At 39.6% G+C, this 21,435-nt stretch overlaps 1 protein-coding gene across 3 annotated transcripts; it reads right to left on the reverse strand.

The window, feature by feature from the left end:
• Nucleotides 1-641: 641 nt before the first annotated feature.
• On the reverse strand, nt 642-20,607 carry LOC115170116 (GTPase IMAP family member 8-like). Of its 3 annotated transcripts, XM_029726414.1 has the most exons (5): nt 20,551-20,607; nt 8,078-8,131; nt 7,200-7,856; nt 3,844-5,061; nt 642-3,697 (listed from the first exon to the last, which is right to left on the reverse strand). In XM_029726414.1, exons 1-5 carry the CDS (start codon nt 20,579-20,581, stop codon nt 1,677-1,679), a joined length of 3,981 nt encoding a protein of 1,326 aa, XP_029582274.1. In that variant the 5' UTR covers nt 20,582-20,607; the 3' UTR covers nt 642-1,676. The 3 variants fall into 3 exon arrangements, with proteins under 3 accessions (XP_029582274.1, XP_029582276.1, XP_029582277.1); XM_029726416.1 differs by lacking the exon at nt 7,200-7,856; XM_029726417.1 differs by lacking the exons at nt 7,200-7,856; nt 8,078-8,131 and having other exon boundaries at nt 20,551-20,594.
• Nucleotides 20,608-21,435: the final 828 nt, after the last annotated feature.

Below are 21,435 nucleotides of genomic sequence, written 5' to 3' on the forward strand. Positions count from 1 at the left end.
AGTGAATGCATACATTTCATAAAAAAATTGTTCTTCTCCGTACTGGTCCCCAGTGGGAAACGAACCCACAACCATGGCGTTGCAAACACCATGCTCTACCAACTGAGCTACACGGGACTGATATGTCTTTTTTTGTCTGTTATTCTCTGGTTTGAACAGCACAAAGGCAGAAATAGCATCAGGATATATAAAGCACAGTCACGTATATAAAAGTTAAACATATGAAATCAACAAATAAAAGCAAGGCAGTGGCTGTTAGTACAGGCCAGGAAGGCAATGGGTGTGTACGAAATCTGTAATCATACTAAATACTATTTAGAATGTACTGTTAAGTAAAACATGAATGCAGTAAGCAACAAATATAAACGTTCTAGGATCATACATACTGAGAATGTGTCATCTAATGCAATGTTTCCCAATTCTGGTCCTCAAGTACAACCAGAAATAGGACCATATTTCTGTGGCCCACAGACAAGTACACCTTATTCTATTTGTCATCTAATCATCAAGCCATTGACAAGTGTTAATCAGGTGTTTTTGTCCGGGGCTACAATAAAAATGTGTGCTCTTGGGGGTACTGGAGGACTGGGGTTGGGAAACTGGTCTAATGCCCAATTGCGTTGTTTACTGCCATACATTCATTTTGGTACAACACGTCCCCTGATCTTATTTGCAGCTGTTGTCAAACTCAACTGGGTCTGAAAAGATAACTCTCTTCCACAATAGCATGCAGTGAATTCTTAGCCGAAATGAGAATGACATCCTTGCATTTAAAACATTTGCCGTGACTGAATACCCACACTTGCGTTCTACATAGTAGGCTTTTTGTGTATGTGAAGAGAGTTTTATAGTATGTTGAAATTTCAAACATCGAGTATGCTTAAATGCCAGGATGCTCATCATACTCATTTGGCCTTTCATCTAGTAGAATTCACTGCACCCTATTGAGGAAGACAATCGTCTTCTCACAAGTGTGTTTGACAACAGCTGGTAATCAGAATAGGGGACGCACTCTACAAAAATAAACCAAGGGAGCGGGACAATCGCGATTGCGCATTAGATGAAGCCTTCTCAGTATGGATAAGTATGTTGACATTTGTTGCTTTCTGAATGTGTTTTTACTAAACGGTACGTTCTATCTAGTATGTAGTATGATTAGTACACAGTATGTCGTTTTAGTAATTAGTAGGCAAGAAATTTCACATAGGCTACTATATAACTTCCTATTTTTGCATACCCAAACAGCCTACTATTTAGAAAGCAGGTACAGGTGTCCGGACTCTGCCAATTTTTCTGGGATAGTACAGGTGAACATTCTGCACATTTATAGTTATCGTTCTATAGCTATAGCAGTTTAAACATGTGATTTACAACACTGTTGTTAAAGGAATGTGGAGCAAAGATCTTAATTTTATACTATTTCAGCTTTTACACTATCTTCATCCTCCTCCTCATCTTCATCATTACTGTCCAGTAGGTATTGACATTTTATGTACTATGTTGTATTTACATACAGTATATACATATTCATTTCCATCAGTAATGTTGTTAGGGGGTGCATGTTATTACTATTTTAAAACTAAATATCATAGGGAAAACCCTTCAGTCTCAGAGAGTTAAGCCATATTTGTATGGGACAAGTATAATTAATTCACATTGTCATGTAGTTAAGACTCTCACTGCATAGTACATTTGTTCACCACTTGTTTAGCGATTCCCTTTACCGTTGTCATGTTTTCTATCTCTTCTTTCTGTTTTTCCTCCAATTCCTTCATTTTATCAGTCAGTTCTTTTTCATTATGACCATATTGATTCTTTAATTCATCAGTCTCCTTTTTGTGCTTTTGTTTTAGTTTCTCCTTCTCTTCTTTATGTTGATCCAATAGTTTTTGGAAGTCATTTTGATATTTCTCTTGAAAGGTATTAATTTCCTCAGCATGTCTTCTGGCCTCTTGTTCATATTTTACCATATTTTCTTTTGTTTCTCTTTCATGCTCTGCCCTCATTTCCTTCAATTTATTCTCTTCTTGTTCTTTCCTGGCTGTATCTTCCTTCTCCTTCTTTATTTTCTCTTCTTCCTGCATTTTTTTGATTTTTTGCTCCTCCTCCATTTTTCTATTTTCATCCTCTTTTTGTCTTCTTTCCTGTTCCTCTCTACGTTCTCTCTCCCACTGCTCTTGTTGCATTGTCATTTTGTCTGTCAACTCTCTCCTCTTTTCTTCAAAGTCTTTTTCTATTCGGTCTCTTTCTTTCTGCTCGGTTTCTCTCCTCTGCTCTTCTGATTCCTTCATCTTTATTCTCTCTTGTTCTCTCTCTCTTTCAAACTGCTCTCTCAATCTCCTCTGTTTTTCCTCTTGTTCTCCAAGAACTTCTACCTCCTTCTGTCTCCTTAGCCTTTCTACTTCCTGTTGTCTGTCTCTTTCTTTGTTCAACTGTTCCTCCCATTCCTCTTTTTCTCTACGCATGACCTCTTGGAGTTCTGTTTGACCTTTCTCTGCTTCCTCTATTTTGCTTTGCCACTCTTGTCTTTCTTTCTCTTCCTTCTTTCTCCTCTCATCCTCTTCCTTCTCTCTCCTTCTAATTTCTTCCTCCTGTTCCCTTTTAAGTTTATCAAACTTCCTTTCTTGATTTTGAAGCTGTTCTTCTCTGTCTTTCTCTTCTTTTCTCAGTTTTTCAATCCTCATTTTATATTCTTCTTCCTTTTCTCTTTGGAGGTTTTTCAACTTTATTTCCTGAGTTTTTATCTCTTTTTCCATCTTCTCTTTTTCTGTGTCCCATATTGCTTTTTTCAACTTTTCATCTTCTTTCCTTTTTTTGTCCTCCAACTCTCTTTCTTCCTTCTCTGCTTTCTCCTTTTCTACATGCTCTTTTCTAATAGCTTCCTCTCTCTCTCTCAACATGTTTTCTCTCAGCTGTCTTTCCTCCTGAACTTTCAATCTCTCCTCTTCCAACTTTGATTTCATCTTTTCCATTTCTGTTTCATGGTTGACCTTCAGTTTCTCCATGTCAGCCTTTATCTCCATCTCTCTCTCCTTCAGTATTGCTTCCTGTTTTTGTTTAATGGCTGCCTCTGCCTCCTGGAACATCTCATTGGTGTAGAAACTGCCCTTGTTCATGGACACCATTTTGTTAATCTTCTTAAGAAGCTCAGTGACCTGTGTACGGTCTTCTCCAATTCTGTTGTTGAAGACATGGACTCTGTCTCCACAATCTCTGATCAGTTTTTTCAGTTTAGCACTCTTGCTGTTCCCAATGTAATCTTCAATTGATTTATCTTTCAAGTCATCGCCTCTAGTAAACAGAACTAAGCAGAACATTCCGGCCCGTGGACCAAAGGTTGTCTCTATGAGGTCCAAAGTGTCCAGCTCCTCTTGTGTGATTCTCCCGATACTCAACACTATGATAAACACATGGGGTCCAGGAGCTGACAGGGAAACACATTTCACTATCTCTTGCTGAACATCTTTATTAGACAATGTTGTGTCAAAAAGTCCAGGTGTGTCCACCACAGCAACCGTTCTTCCATCAACTTTGCCGACTGCCTTCTTGCAAACTGTTGTCACAGAATCAGGGCTGGATTCAGACTCAAATTCATCTCTGCCCAGGATAGTGTTTGCGGAGGCGCTCTTCCCATTTCCAGTTTTCCCAATCAGCACCACCCTTATGCACTCTGTGCTGGAACACTCCAATTCAGCACCTAGAAATTAAGCAATAAATGATAAGATAAGAATGTTAATTACTGCATGAATTGATATTGAAATCAACACAGAAGGTTCAGTGTTAAATCATTGCTTTCCCAACCACCCCCCAATATTTGTTCCTCCCTGTGTTCAACAAACTCACCTGGTGACAAGTTCCTGATTCTCTCCTCTAAATCCTTGATTCTTATGTTCTTTTCCTCCAGTTCTGATTGGTGTTTAGCCTCCATGTACATGTACAGAGTGTAGCAGGTTCTGTTCTGATCCATCATTTTCACTATTTCTGTTACAAGTTCTGTCGTCTGCTCGGCGTTATCAATCTTCATAGCATCAAAGATTTTATATCTCCCTCCGCATATCTTGGTCAGTTGCTTTGTGTCTGCATTTTGTTCCACAAAGTCAACTGCAGTTTTATCAACTGTAATGTAATCCTGTCTAAACAGGACCATGATAAAGTCATTGACTCGTGAGCTGAGAATCTTCTGGATGGTCTCCAACTCTCCTTTGTCTTCATCAGTGAGTGGACCCAAAGGTACGACCAGGAGGAAAGCATGGACTCCAGAGTCACAGAGAGAGACACAGTGGAAAGTCTCACGCATCACTTCCTCCTGAGTGAGATGTGTTCCATACAGAGCAGGCAGCTCGATGAGGGTGACCAGCCGATCACACACCTCTCCTTCTCTCTTCACACACACTGAGGAGGAGCTGGATTTTGGACTGGACTCTGTCTGACCCAGTATGACATGGGCTGTAGAAGTCTTCCCAGCTCCTCTTCTGCCACACAGCACCACGTTCAGTCTCTGAGCCTTTGGTGTCATGGTATCATGTGTCGTCTCTTCATTGGAGGTGAGGTATCTCCTTTCATTCTCCTCTACCATCTTTTCTATCTTTTCAATTAACTCTTTGTGGTCACTTCCTTGTTTGTACATTTCATGATGCCTTCCTCCACATTCTTTGATCATTTGTCTCAGATGAGGATTTCTTGTGACTCCCTTGCGGTGAGTAATGATCACCATTGAGTGCTTGAAGGCCTCTTTACCAAATATGCTCAGGATAAACTTGAATGTGTTTCTGTTCTCCTCTGTGAACTTCTCAGGCTTCAACACCAGCAGGACCCCATGAGGCCCAGGAGCAGAGAGGGACTTACATTTCTCCATCTTCTCCATCAGGGACTCCATAGGCAGATGTGGAGCAAAGAAGTCTGGAGTCTTTACAACAGTAACAGACTTGCCGTTCATCTTCCCACTGGCTGACTCACATGGCTGTTTATAGTTGAAAAAAGCCTGTTTCTGTAGGATCATGTTACCCACTGCAATCTTCTTGTCATCACTCTTCCCCAGAAGCACAATCCTGAGTGAAGACACTGTAAAACACATGTACACATTGATTAATATAAGGATATGCATATGAAACAATGTAGTTTACCTTTTTACCAAATATTCGCACTGAATGATTGTCCCTGTTGCGAATTAACAAAGCTATTCTCCCAATACTTGTGAACAAAAAGCTTGACAGTACTATTCAGTAATATTGAGTAAGTACTAGACTATAAAGAACAGTATACAACCTCAGATACAAACACGTTTGGAATGGAGCTCGGCAGAATATTGAAATGGTGAATAAGTGAATAAGAAACCTTTTATAAACTCAGCAAAAAAAGAAAGGTCCCTTTTTCAGGACCCTGTCTTTCAATGATAATTCGTAAAAATACAAATAACTTCACAGATCTTCATTGTAAAGGGTTTAAACACTCTTTCCCATGCTTGTTCAATGAACCATAAACACTTATTGAACATACACAGACGGTAGGCAATTAAGGTCATAGTTATTAAACTTAGGACACTAAACAGGCCTTTCTACTGACTCTGAAAAATATCAAAAGAAAGATGCCCAGGTTCACTGCTCATCTCTGCGTGAACGTGCCTTAGGCATGCTGCAAGGAGGCATGAGGACTGCAGGGGGACTGTGGGCAGGGCAATAAATTGCAATGTCCCTACTGTGAGACGCCTAAGACAGCGCTACAGGGAGACAGGACGGACAGCTGATCGTCCTCGCAGTGGCAGACCACGTGTAACAACACCTGCACAGGATCGGTACATCCGAACATCACACCTGCGGGACAGGTACAGGATGGCAACAACAACTGCCCGAGTTACACCAGGAATGCACAATCCCTCCATCAGTGCTCAGACTGTCCGCAATAGGCCGAGAGAGGTTGGACTGAGGGCTTGTAGGCCTGTTGTAAGGCAGGTCCTCACCAGACATCACTGGCAACAACGTCGCCTATGGGCACAAACCCACCGTCGCTGGACCAGACAGGACTGGCAAAAAGTGCTCTTCACTGACGAGTCGCGGTTTTGTCTCACCAGGGTGATGGTCGGATTTGCGTTTATCGTTGAAGGAATGAGCGTTACACCGAGGCCTGTACTCTGGAGCGGGATCGATTTGGAGGTGGAGGGTCCGTCATGGTCTGGGGCGGTGTGTCACTGCATCATCGGACTGAGCTTGTTGTCATTGCAGGCAATCTCAACGCTGTGCGTTACAGGGAAGACATCCTCCTCCCTCATGTGGTACCCTTCCTGCAGGCTCATCCTGACATGACCCTCCAGCATGACTATGTCACCAGCCATACTTCTCGTTCTGTGCATGATTTCCTGCAAGACAGGATGTGTTCTTCCATGGCCAGCGAAGAGCTCGGATCTCAATCCCATTGAGCACGTCTGGGACCTATTGGATCGGAGGGTGAGGGCTAGGGCCATTCCCCCCAGAAATGTCTGGGAATTTGCAGGTGCCTTGGTGGAAGAGTGGGGTCTTCCAACGCAAATCTGGTGCAGTCCATGAGGAGGAGATGCACTGCAGTACTTAATGCAGCTGGTGGCCACACCAGATACTGACTGTTACTTTTGATATTGACCCCCCTTTGTTCAGGGACACATTATTCCATTTCTGTTAGTCACATGTCTGTGGAACTTGTTCAGTTTATGTCTCAGTTGTTGAATCTTGTTATGCTCATTCAAATATTTACACATGTTAAGTTTGCTGAAAATAAATGCAGTTGACAGTGAGAGGATGTTTCTTTTTTTGCTGAGTTTATATTTTCTTTCATAGGTCACATCTGCCTACAGGATATCATCAGGATAGACATTTTGAAAACAAAATCAAAAATAATGAAAACGTGCCCCATGACAAATCCTTCTGAGCTGTAGCCCTCCCTCTTAAATAACAAATAGTTACATTAATAACTACTTAATTTTACCCACATTTGTCATGTCTACTTGATGGATTGCGTCTTTCTTGCTTAAGTGATACCAGTCTTGAAGAAAAGTGGACATAATCAATTTCAGTGACTTCCTCTTCGCAGTCCATTTAAACCAGTCATAATGAAACAAAAGTTAATTGTCAGTTGCATTCAATGCTCATCTCATTATAACTTTTGTCAGTGTGCTGTATACTTATATATTTCTCTAATTTTCTCCCAATTGTCAAATTGTGCTGATTTACCTTGTTCCAAAACATCCTTTCCAAGTTCTTCCTCAGAGGAAGACTTGAGGCTCCAATCAGTTTTACTTCTGTGGATTTCCTCTTTCCCTTGTACCATGTCACTTGTACTATCTTCAAATACATCACAGGTGAGATAGTCTCCTCCATTCTCCTTTACAATCCTGTCAACATCTGCCATAAGCTGAGTGCGGTCACTGAGGTGCTGCCTCCCTCTACAGTCTCTGACCATCTGATTCAGAGGGTGATCCTCATCCATGTGTCCCCTCTTGTCTTCATGAGTTGTCAGTACCATTGAGTAGTTAAAGGACCGGCCACTGAGGGTGTCTAGGATTTTCCTGATTCTGTCTCCCTCTTCCTGTGTGAACTCCTCAGGCTGCATCACCAATAGGAACACATGAGGTCCCGGGTCAGACAGAGTGACACACCAACGCAGATCCTCTGAGAGTTTGTCAAGTGAGATGTGAGGATCTAACAGGTCTGGAGTGTTGATCACAGCTATGTGTCTTCCCTCCACCTGACCCCTGGCTCTCTCACAGTGGTTTTGTACATATTTGGAGTCAAATGCCCCTCTTTGCAGGATGAAGTTTCCAACAGCACTCTTCTCAGAGCCATTCTTGCCGAGCAGCACAATCCTTATCTCTGTAGGACTTTCAGACACTGTAACATAAACACCCCCACAACATTATTTAAAATGTCTGCTGTAAAACATTGTTTAAAATGTTGACACTAACATTTTGGTTTGCTTTTCTTTCAGGATAGCACCGTGAAGATTATGCACCATATTACAACAAAACAACATCAATATACAACTCTTCAATCTAGACAGAGAAAAAAAATCCGTTTTAAAAAATCTGCTTGATATTTTATTAATCACTCACTCATTGGGGGCAATAGTTCCATACTGCTGCGTCTCTGGGCCTCTGGGTTCGAGACTGAAAACATCCAATTAACAAGCATCAGTATTTTGTAAAGATGTTAATGTTGATTGAGTTGAATGTGTGTGATGCAGTGCAGTATTACATGAGCGATTTAAAGACTAACTGAAATCATTTTTTGAAAATCAAAAAGGAACAATTATAACCACAAATAGGTGCAAAGTGGCATAAAAAAAGTCAAAGTCCAGGCACTCGTGAGAGTTTGAAAATTAAAAACCCACTAATGTATGGGCTAAAACACATATCAGCTCCATCAGGTCAGTATGGGATAAAACATTATTAAATACACCAACACATATCAGCTCCATCAGGTCAGTATGGGATAAACCATTATTAAATACACCAACACATATCAGCTCCATCAGGTCAGTATGGGATAAAACATTATTAAATACACCAACACATATCAGCTCCATCAGGTCAGTATGGGATAAACCATTATTAAATACACCGACACATATCAGCTCCATCAGGTCAGTATGGGATAAAACATTATTAAATACACCGACACATATCAGCTCCATCAGGTCAGTATGGGATAAACCATTATTAAATACACCGACACATATCAGCTCCATCAGGTCAGTATGGGATAAACCATTATTAAATACACCGACACATATCAGCTCCATCAGGTCAGTATGGGATAAACCATTATTAAATACACCAACACATATCAGCTCCATCAGGTCAGTATGGGATAAACCATTATTAAATACACCAACACATATCAGCTCCATCAGGTCAGTATGGGATAAACCATTATTAAATACACCAACACATATCAGCTCCATCAGGTCAGTATGGGATAAACCATTATTAAATACACCAACACATATCAGCTCCATCAGGTCAGTATGGGATAAAACATTATTAAATACACCAACACATATCAGCTCCATCACGTCAGTATGGGATAAACCATTATTAAATACACCAACACATATCAGCTCCATCAGGTCAGTATGGGATAAAACATAATTAAATACACCAACACATATCAGCTCCATCAGGTCAGTATGGGCTAAAACATTATTAAATACACCAACACATATCAGCTCCATCAGGTCAGTATGGGATAAACCATTACACCAACACATATCAGCTCCATCAGGTCAGTATGGGATAAACCATTATTAAATACACCTACACATATCAGCTCCATCAGGTCAGTATGGGATAAACCATTATTAAATACACCAACACATATCAGCTCCATCAGGTCAGTATGGGCTAAAACATAATTAAATACACCAACACATATCAGCTCCATCAGGTCAGTATGGGATAAACCATTATTAAATACACCAACACATCAGCTCCATCAGGTCAGTATGGGATAAACCATTATTAAATACACCAACACATATCAGCTCCATCAGGTCAGTATGGGCTAAAACATTATTAAATACATCAACACATATCAGCTCCATCAGGTCAGTATGGGATAAACCATTATTAAATACACCAACACATATCAGCTTCATCAGGTCAGTATGGGATAAAACGTTATTAAAATACACCAACACATATCAGCTCCATCAGGTCAGTATGGGATAAACCATTATTAAATACACCAACACATATCAGCTCCATCAGGTCAGTATGGGATAAACCATTATTAAATACACCAACACATATCAGCTTCATCAGGTCAGTATGGGATAAAACGTTATTAAAATACACCAACACATATTAGCTCCATCAGGTCAGTATGGGATAAACCATTATTAAATACACCAACACATATCAGCTCCATCAGGTCAGTATGGGATAAACCATTATTAAATACACCAACACATATCAGCTCCATCAGGTCAGTATGGGATAAACCATTATTAAATACACCAACACATATCAGCTCCATCAGGTCAGTATGGGATAAAACATTATTAAATACACCAACACATATCAGCTCCATCAGGTCAGTATGGGATAAACCATTATTAAATACACCAACACATATCAGCTCCATCAGGTCAGTATGGGATAAAACATTATTAAATACACCAACACATATCAGCTCCATCAGGTCAGTATGGGATAAACCATTATTAAATACACCAACACATATCAGCTCCATCAGGTCAGTATGGGATAAACCATTATTAAATACACCGACACATATCAGCTCCATCAGGTCAGTATGGGATAAACCATTATTAAATACACCAACACATATCAGCTCCATCAGGTCAGTATGGGATAAAACATTATTAAATACACCAACACATATCAGCTCCATCAGGTCAGACACCCTGATTCCCCTCTTAGAACACCTGTGGTTCATGTGGAATACTTGAAGTGCTCCTGCTACTTTCTTCTGAAATAATTTTTTGTTGAGTAGCTATGTAGGTTTTTGCTAAGCTAATTTAATGTCATATCAACATTATTGTGAACAATTGATCAAATAATTCATAAAATATTGTGCTGGTTACACTTCAAAATCAAATTGCAATTATTTGCATCAGCTTTTCGGGTATTCTCAAGATGATGTATTTTTAGGTATAATATATTTAACTTTCAATGTTTCTCAAACACTAATATATTAAGTCCAGCATAAAACAATGGCTAAGATCTAACTTAATTGTATCAAATCCAGAACTGTTATTGTACATTAGATCTACTTAATCTTTCCCAACGGTTTTGCTATCCGTTCATCATGATCCATTGCACAACAAACTGTTTGATAGTGATATACAAATGTGCTTTTCTTTCTTCAAACATGCATACAACATTGTGTAAAAGTATTGTAATGTAAAAAATATATATATTACCCGCAATTCTCTGAAAACAGTTTTTACATTTTACAATTTCCACCAAGTGGACTAACCCTATAGGCGCAATGCATAGAGTGTTGGCCTTTCACGCCAGTGACCCAGGTTCACTTCCTTCCCCTCCCTGTCGTTCGCAGTTTAGCGAGTCTCGATAAATGTGCCACATTACAATTCCCACATCTGTCTGACAGTTATCAGAAATTATCACAATGCAATACTTCTTTATGATCTTCTATGTAGGACGTCGGAGTACAAAAATTGGTTAACCACCTTACAGAGGAACTAAATTTAATCTTGCGTAATACCCACGATACAGTCGCACCCCTAAAAACAAAAAAACATTTGTCACAAGAAACTAGCTCCCTGGTATACATAAAATACCCGACCCCTGCATCAATCTTCCAGAAAATTGGAACGGAAATGGCGCTCCACCAAACTGTAAGTCTTACGACTAGCTTGGAAAGATATTACTGTGCAATATCGATCATCCTATTTTTTCAAACTAATTGAGGAGAATAAGAAAAATCCAAAATGTATTTTTGATTCTGTCACAAAGCTAACTAAAAAGTAGCATTCCCCAAGAGAAGATTCACTTCAGCAGTGATGAATTCATTAACTTCTTTGACGAAAAGATTATGATCATTAGAAAGCAAATTACGGAATCCTCTTTGAATCTGCCTATTTCTCCAAAGCTAAGTGTGCCTGAGTCTGCACAACACTGCCAGGACCTAGGATCAATGGAGACACTCAAGTTTTTAAATCCCATCTCAACACAACAATCATGAAAATAGTCATAGCCTCTAAACCTTCAAGCTGCATACTGGAGCCTATTCCAACTAAACTACTGAAAGAGCTGCTTCCTGTGCTTGGCCCTCCTATGTTGAACATAATAAATGGCTCCCTATCCACCGGATGTGTACCAAATTCACTAAATGTGGCAGTAATAAAGCCTCTCTTGAAAAAGCCAAACCTTGTCTCAGAAAATCTAAAAAACTATTGGCATATATCGAATCTCCCATTCCTCTTAAAATTGTTTGGAAAAGCTGTTGATAGCCCATCGTAGCACTGAGACTGCACTCGTGAAGGTGGTAAATTATCTTTTGATGCCGTCAGACCAAGGTTTGGCATCTGTCCTGCAGCTATTGACACCATCGATCACCTGTCACGACTTCTGCCGAAGTCGATGCCCCTCCTTGTTCGGGTGGTGCTTGGCGGTCGACGTCACTGGTCTTCTAGCCACCATTGATCAGTTTTTTCATTTTCCATTGGTTTTGTCTGGTCTCCTTACACACCTGTTTCTTATCCCAGTAATTACATGTTGTGTATTTAACCCTCTGTTTCCCCTCATATCCTTGTCGGTGATTGTTTGTTATGTTATGTACGTGTTGATTATGTATCGGTGTACGACGGGTTATTTTTTTACCCAGATTATTTAGTATGTTGGTTTTGTAGTTTGTTTTCTTTAATAAATACTCCATTTTTAACCACTTTGGTTTCTCCTGCGCCTGACTTCCCTGCCACCTACATACACGAATTCTGACATCACCACATTATTTTGGAGAGACTGGAAACCGTAATTTGTCTACACGGATAAGTTATGGCCTGGTTTAGATCTTATCTGTCGGAAAGATATCAGTTCGTCACTGTGGATGGTTTGTCCTCAAACACATATCAATTGTAAGTTTCGGTGTTCATCAAGGTTCTGTTTTAGGACCACTATTTTCACTATATATTTTACCTCTTGGTGATGTCATTCGGAAACATAATGTTAAATTTCACTGCTATGTGGACGGTACACAGCTGGACATTTCGATGAAACATGGTGAAGCCCCAAAATTGCCCTCCCTGGAAGCCTGTGTTTCAGACATAAGGAAGTGAATGGAATACATGTTTTTACTTTTAAATGCAGACAAAACTGATATGCTAGTTCTAGGTCCCAAGAAACAAAGCGATCTTCTGTTGGATCTGACAATTTAGCTTCATGGGTTGTACAGTCTTCTCAAATAAAACTGTGAAGGACCTCGGCATTACTCTGGACCCTGATCTCTCTTTTGACAAACATATCAAGAATATTTCAAAGACAGCTTTTTTTCCATCTTCGTAACATTGCAAAAATCTGAAACTTTTTGTCCAAAAATAATGCAGAAAAGCGAATTCATACTTTTGTCACTTCTGGATTAGACTACTGCAATTCTCTACTTTCCGGCTACCTGGATAAAGCACAAAATAAACTTTCAAAATACATTTGATTGATTGACTGTGCGGCTTGTGAGCAAAACAGTCTAAGCTTTTCATTATGGGGTCATAACAGTCTGTAGCTTAAACCGTTCAGTTTAGAGACGTTTTCGTGAGAAGAACCGTTTTCAGGATGTTGTCTTGTCTCACAAACTCTGTTGTAACGTAGCTCCCGTCTACCGCAGAGGTGAATGGCTGCTATGGGCCGATCCAGAACAAATAGATGAGGCAATTACACATCCAGGAAGTCTGTAGCTCAAAACCAATGACTATATACACTACCGTTCAAAAGTTTGGGGTCACTTATAAATGTCCTTGTTTTTTAAAGAAAAGCAAAAAAGAATGTCCATTAAATCAACATCAAATTGATCAGAAATACAATGTAGACATTGCTAATGTTGTAAATGACTGTTGTAGCTGGAAACTGCAGATTTTTTATGTAATATCTACATAGGCGTATACAGTGGTTCCTCCTTTAAAAGTTGTGTCATACTGCGGCACACCTTGCGGGCTGCTGCAGCATTCTGTGGAACGTTATCTATTTGTCAGCAATTTCTTCTGTTAATGCAAGTTTTTGCTAGTTTGACCACCAGAGGGCATCTTTGAGAAGCATTTGATAGTCTTTCATATTGCAGGAACACGGGAGACCGACAGGGAGGAAGGAGTAGGCTGTCCTTGTAAATAAGAATGATTCCATGTGTTATTTCATAGTTGTGATGTCACTTAATTTCCTGCCTAGCAACAGAGATGTAATGTTTAGCGAGAATTAGGAGACTCCACCCAAACTGGGGTATATATATTACCACTATTTGAAATGTGTCTTTGTCTGTTCAGCTGTTCGGCCCTTTGGGGTGAATAAACTTGGTTTAAGCTTTCATAGTGTTTGTCGAGTTCTTACTCTGATATTTAGAACCTAACATAACCAACCTCTAATCAGAGAGGTCCGGGGGGCTGCTTTACTGACATCCATGTCATCGGCACCCGGTGAGTGAGTGTTGTTGGGGGGTTAACTGCTTTGCTCAACGACAGATTTTGCCACCTTGCTGGCTCGGGGATTCAAACTAGCAACGTTTCGGTTACAGGCCCAACTCTCTTAAACAGCCATCACAATGCGGCTTCCACCCGGTTACGTAACCCTGCACCTTAGTGGTAGCTGCCCCATATATATAGACTTGAAATCACTGGCCACTTAATAATGGAACACTAGTCACTTTAATAATGTTTACACATTTTTGCTTTACTCATCTCATATGTATATACTGTATTCTTTTCTACTGTATTTTAGTCAATGCCACTCTGACATTGCTCATTTTAATATTGATATATTCCTTAATTCCATTATTTGACTTTTAGGTTGGGTATATTGTAGAGGTCGACCGATTAATCGTAATGACCGATTAATTAGGGCCGATTTCAAGTTTTCATAACAATCGGAAATCTGTATTTTTGTACGCCGATTTGGCCGTTTAAAAAAAAAAATGTTTTACCTTTATTTAACTGGGCAAGTCAGTTAAGAACACATTCTTATTTTCAATGATGGCCTAGGAACAGTGGGTTAACTGCCTTGTTCAGGGGCAGAACGACAGATTTTTACCTTGTCAGCTCGGGGATTCAATCTTGCAACCTTACGCTTAACTAGTCCAACGCTCTAACCACCTGCTTCACATTGCACTCCACGAGGAGCCTGCCTGTTACGCGAATGTAGTAAGAAGCCAAGGTAAGTTGCTAGCTAGCATTAAACTTATCTTATAAAAAACAATCAATCAATCATAATCACTAGTTAACTACACATGGTTGATGATATTACTAGTTTATCTAGCCTGTCCTGCGTTGCATATAACCGCTTAGGTACATGTTGCTCCAACCATAAACATCAATGCCTTTCTTAAAATCAATACACAAGTATATATTTTTAAACCTGCATATTTAGTTAATATTGCCTGCTAACATGAATTTCTTTTAACTAGGGAAATTGTGTCACTTCTCTTGCAACAGAGTCAGGGTATATGCAGCAGTTTGGGCCGCCTGGCTCGTTGCGAACTGTGAAGACTATTTCTTCCTAACAAAGACAGCCGACTTCGCCAAACGGGGATGATTTAACAAAAGCGCATTTGAAAAAAAAGCACAATCGTTGCACGACTGTACCTAACCATAAACATCAATGCCTTTCTTAAAATCAATACACAGAAGTATAGATTTTTAAACCTGCATATTTAGCTAAAAGAAATCCAGGTTAGCAGGCAATATTAACCAGGTGAAATTGGGTCATTTTGCGTTCATTGCACGCAGTCAGGGTATATGCAACAGTTTGGGCTGCCTGGCTCGTTGCGAACTAATTTGCCAGAATTTTACGTAATTATGACATAACACTGAAGGTTGTGCAATGTAACAGGAATAACGTTTTGTTTTCGAGATGATAGTTTCCGGATTCGACCATATTAATGACCTAAGGCTTGTGTTTCTGTGTGTTATTATGTTATAATTAAGTCTATGATTTGATAGAGCAGTCTGACTGAGCGGTGGTAGGCAGCAGCAGGCTCGTAAGCATTCATTCAAAATAGCACTTTCGTGCATTTTCCCAGCAGCCCTTCGCCGCAATGCATTGCGCTGTTTATGACTTCAAGCCTATCAACTCCCAAGATGAGGCTGGTGTAACCGATGTGAAATGGCTAGCTAGTTAGCGGGGTGCGCGCTAATAGCATTTCAAACATCACTCGCTCTAAGACTTGGAGTAGTTGTTTCCCCTTGCTCTACATAGGTAACGCTGCTTCGAGGGTGGCTTTTGTCGATGTGTTCCTGGTTCATGCCCAGGTAGGAGCGAGGAGAGGGACGGAAGCTATACTGTTACACTGGCAATACTAAAGTGCCTATAAGAACATCCAATAGTCAAAGGTATATGAAATACAAATCGTATAGAGAGAAATAGTCCTATAATAACTACAACCTAAAACATCTTACCTGGGAATATTGAAGACTCATGTTAAAAGGAACCACCAGCTTTCAAATGTTCTCATGTTCTGAGGAAGGAACTTAAACTTTAGCTTTTTTACATGGCACATACTGCACTTTTACTTTCTTCTCCAACACTTTGTTTTTGCATTATTTAAACCAAATTGAACATGTTTCATTATTTATTTGAGGCTAAATTGATTTTATTGATGTATTATATTAAGATCAAATAAGTGTTCATTCAGTATTGTTGTAATTGTCATTATGTAATTGTCATTATTAAAAAAAAAAAAAAAAAAAGGGCTGATTAATCGGTAACGGCTTTTTTGGCCCCCCAATAATCGGCATCGGTATCGGCATCGAAAAATCATAATCGGTCGACCTCTAGGATATTATGTGTATTGTTGTGAATTGTTAGATATTACTGCACTGTTGGAGCTAGAAACACAAGCATTTCGCTACACCCGCAACAACATCTGCTTAACATGTGTATGTTACAAATAACATTTTATTTCATTTTGATTTACGTCAATGAAGCCAATAGCGGTCTCAGCTCTATTGTCATTGAAATGATGTAGGCCTTATTACCTTTTTAAACAATAAAAAAAAGATGTAAAATGACTTGAATAGCCTATGGGAAAAGTGTACAAATGTGTATTCTCATCAGTAGGCTAAGTGACTGAATTGCATCAGAAAAGTATTGGTTCAGGGAAACTCATCAAGTAATAGGCCTAATGTGTGTGTGTGTAGAGAGAAGATCTGCATTGCTTTCAATTGCTTGACTAATGATCATGAGTACTCACCTCAACTTAGCTAACAATTCCCATTCTAATTGTAACCAAATATCCAAACGGAGATTCAGTGAAAACAAAAATCTGACATTGATTTATTTATCAAGATGAGTTGCCATGCTTGTCTCAAAGCAGCTCAATGACGCTGTCGCAATAAAAACGGTGCTTTAATTATCAGTTGGCCATACATGGTAATTCCTTTGCATCTATTATAACCAGTGGTGAAGTGGTATTTTTTTGGGGTAGCCTACCAGAGCACCATTTTTATTATTACCAAGCCATCATTTCTGAATGAAAGTAGGTACCAACATGAAAACTATTGTATACAATTATTTTAGAATATATGTTACATACAATACTTTTTTGGTTACTACATGATTCCATAAGTGTTATTTCATAGTTTTGATGTCTTCACTGTTAATCATCAATGTAGAAAATAGTCAAAATAAAGAAAGACCCTGGAATGAGTAGGTGTGTCCAAACTTTTGACTGGTACTGTATTTCACTGTGCTGCTGACTATCAGGCAGTGAGAAGGCTGTTACTGAGTGAGTGAGTGAGTGAGTGAGTGAGTGAGTGAGTGAGTGGTGGAGAGGGGGAGGGCCGGAGGGGTATGTGTGCTCAAAGTACACTGGTTGAGAGAGTGCTGCAGCAGAGGCAGGTAGGCTACTTAGATTGTTGATTATGGAGACACTCCTTTTCCATAAAACATTAAAGTGCTAGAACTGATATAACAGAGACAAAGCACTGGAAACCTACTTTAGATAAATTAGCTCAGAGGTGGTTTAAAGTCAACTGCATTCTAATGTCCACTGTTCTTATGGATAACAGTATCAAGTTAAGGGTTTTACTCATGCTCAGTTCTAAGGTCTGGAGCGCTGCACGGGTGGACATTTTTAATTGAAGTTATGGAACTCCCTCACGTGCTTGTGTTATGGGAAAAAGTCCACAATGAAAATTACATTAAATGTAAGGTGTAACGATCGTCGTAGAGAGGTGACCAAGATGCAGCGTGGCACGTGTTCATGATTGTTTATTTGAATCAAACAAACACCCGAACAAAACTAACAAAGGGAAACGAAAGCGCACAGTTCTGTCAGGTACAGAAGCACAAAACAAAAAACAACTACCCACAAACACAGGTGGGAAAAGGCTGCCTAAGTATGATTCCCAATCAGAGACAACGATAGATAGCTGCCTCTGATTGGAAACCATACCCGGCCAAAACATAGAAATATAATAACATAGAATGCCCACCCCACACCCTGACCTAACTAAATAGAGAAATAAACCGTCTCTCTCAGGTCAGGGTGTGACAGGAGGATGATAGGCTATATTTGCATCTGCTGGCCATCAAGTAGGCTATTCATTTCAATGCCATTGCAGGCTACTGTAACCTACCATTAAATACGATAACTCAGTTTGTTGTCGTAGCGTTGTGTAATAGGCTACCTGCATCTAGCTCAGAAAACCATGGCAAAATTGAATTGCAATTATAAACCAAGATTTTAGTCAGTATTCTATGCCCATTGAAATAAGTCAATCTCGCAAATAGGCCATTTATAACGGTTTGTAGTCTTAACATCTGTCACATAATCACGGCACAATTGTCAGAAAATAGCATAACATTCATTTTTAGAAGTTCGTTCAAGTGTTTCTTGCACAGAGATTTCGAGATCCTCTGTCCAACTTTCATCACTCAAACTCTCCTGTCGGATTTATCTATAGTTATGCACATGCACAAAAGGGATTTATTCCCAATTATAAACTGGGTGGTTTGAGCCCTGAAAGATGATTGGTTGAAAGACATTGGTATATCAGACGTGTACCATGGGAAAAACAAAAACATACTTTTTACTGTTCTAATTATGTTGGTAACCAGTTTATAATAGCAATAAGGCACGTCAGGGGTTTGTGGTATATGGCCAGTATACCACGGCTAAGGGCTATGTCCTAAGAACAGCCCTTAGCCGTGGTATATTGGCCATATAGCACAACTCCTCGGGCCTTATTGCTTAATCATAGCAGTCAAAACAAGTTAAATTAACATCCATTGATGGAAAATTATCTGGAGAGTTTAATAAGGGCGATTTATCTTTTCTCTTGCAACATATTCTTAAACTCGCAATAATTAACTTGTTATTTTTTGTTATGATTTTTTTTGCTACTTTTTACCCCCTTTTTCTCCCCAATTTCGTGATATCCAATTGGTAGTTACAGTCTTGTCCCATCGCTGCAACTCCCATACGGACTCGGGAGAGGCGAACCCTGTACCCATGACCCTTTTCCACATTCCAGACCACGGCACTGCAGCCACAGCCAACTAGCTAGGCCACGGTTACTGTACTATTGTCATCGGCACTCCAGTAAATTAGTTAATGATGGATATTTTAACAGTGATTATCCAACACAGTAAATTTCGCCACCAATTTAACTCCCAACTATGTTGAAAATGTAAAGTGCAAGTCATGCCTATTGATCATTAACTCATGTGGATACTCACTTTATTAACCGTAGCTGTTGAAGCTCTAGCAGGCAGGGGAGGGGCCGTACCGCAGAGTTTCTAAACCCAGAGATACAACATTGCAAGACTTTGGGGAAAGCTTGCGAAGGAGACTATGTGGAACAAGCTGGGGTTTGGGCTTTGAGAAGTTAATGAGAGACGTGAAAAAGTATTCCTTAGTTGTTCATTTTCTCAAAATCTAAAGGCACAACCTAGATTTGAGCCAATGTCTTAAGTAGCTGATCATGTTATTAAGTGACAAACTGACACGTTTTTATTTTAGCCAAAAACGACTTTATATCTAAGGAGTGCCTTTGATTTGACGGCCTGCACATGCGCAGTTTGGCGCGGGACGACCTTTAGACCCAATGACGTGAGCTGAGCATGAGCTTAGCTTGCCATGACATCTCCTACAAGTGTGATCAGGGATTTCTACTGGAGAAGCAGTTTTAGCCCATCTTTATATTGAACTGTCTTTAGCCGTACTATGAGCTAGTGACATAGGGAGTTGCACAACTGAATGCATTCAACTGAAATGTGTCTTCCCGCATTTTAACCCAACCCATCTGAATCAGAAAGGTGTGGGTGCTGCCTAACCTACATTCGTCATTTTAATTCCATCTTCCATTTATTATATATCTCCTAACTTTTGCCACAAGCGGAGGCTCTTTGACTGTAGCCTATTGCCGCTTTGATGTATGATTGTCAGCATAAATGAAAACATTTCTCTCTCTCTACTGCAGCAGTCGTGTGCGGATCTGTATGGACCCTTCCCGACAAGTCAGTTAAAATTACACATACCCGAGACCCTTGACAATCATATCAGTTCTGACACAGACCCGTGACATTATTTACATTATTAAAATTCAGGTATTACATTTTTATAAACTGGAAAACAATAATATGGCGCCTGCCTGGTGCATTTCTCCAGAACCCCATGTTTCAGATATTTCCTGTAAATGATTTTCCAAAGATACAGCATAGAGATTGTTGTAGGCCATACTAGACGAAGAGCAGTTGCCCAAGATGAGCCAACAAAAAAATATATTTAGCCAGTTCGGCAAATTGAGTTAGAAATGTAGGCCAACAATATGAATGATACGTTACAAGATTGTATTAACATCAGGCCAATATATATATTGTTGAGGTTTTACTGCTCTTACCTTCGTCTCTGAATGATGCAGCGTCCGCCATTTCATCCTTCAAATGTCTGCACTGGACAGATAAATGTGAAAGTGAAACTTGAAGAAAAACATATTCCTCCTACCTGTTAAAGGGACAACTAGTTTTGTGGAGTTGTGGAGAGACTGCAATCTACATGTTGAATTTGTTACAAACCACTAACTTGAGCATTTGTAAACAGAATAACAATATGACTGAATGTTCTCCACCTGGCATAAAGTGCATTTGGAAAAATATTCAGACCCCTTTTTCCACATTTTGTTATTTTTATTTATTTATTTATTTTTATTTCACCTTTATTTAACCAGGTAGGCAAGTTGAGAACAAGTTCTCATTTACAATTGCGACCTGGCCAAGATAAAGCAAAGCAGTTCGACAACATACAACAACACAGAGTTACACATGGAGTAAACAACATACAGTCAATAATACAGTAGAAAAAAAATAAGACTATATACAATGTGAGCAAATGATGTGAGATAAGGGAGGTAAAGGCAAAAAAATGCCATGGTGGCAAAGTAAATAAAGTATAGCAAGAAAAACACTGGAATGGTAGATTTGTAGTTTGAAGAAAGTTCAAAGTTCAAATATAAATAATATGGTGCAAAGGAGCAAAATAAATAAAATAAATAAAGTAGGGGAAGAGGTAGTAGTTTGGGCTAAATTATAGATGGGCTATGTACAGGTGCAGTGATCTGTGAGCTGCTCTGACAGCTGGTGCTTAAAGCTAGTGAGGGAGATAAGTGTTTCCAGTTTCAGAGATTTTTGTAGTTCGTTCCAGTCATTGGCAGCAGAGAACTGGAAGGAGAGACGACCAAAGGAGGAGTTGGCTTTAGGGGTGACCAGAGAGATATACCTGCTGGAGC

Source organism: Salmo trutta, chromosome 31 (genome assembly GCF_901001165.1).
Source record: "Salmo trutta chromosome 31, fSalTru1.1, whole genome shotgun sequence".
NCBI lineage: Eukaryota > Metazoa > Chordata > Actinopteri > Salmoniformes > Salmonidae > Salmo > Salmo trutta.

What these genes read in the sequence shown, in the direction of transcription:
- LOC115170116 (XM_029726414.1), bottom strand. Translation starts at nt 20,581, where the DNA reads ATGGCGGACGCTGCATCATTCAGAGACGAAG. An exon ending in TGCATCATTCAGAGACGAAG is followed by an intron (nt 8,132 to 20,550) that starts GTAAGAGCAGTA and finishes GGATGTTTTCAG; the next exon opens with TCTCGAACCCAGAGGCCCAG. An exon ending in AAAGGATGTTTTGGAACAAG is followed by an intron (nt 5,062 to 7,199) that starts GTAAATCAGCAC and finishes TGTGTTTTACAG; the next exon opens with TGTCTTCACTCAGGATTGTG.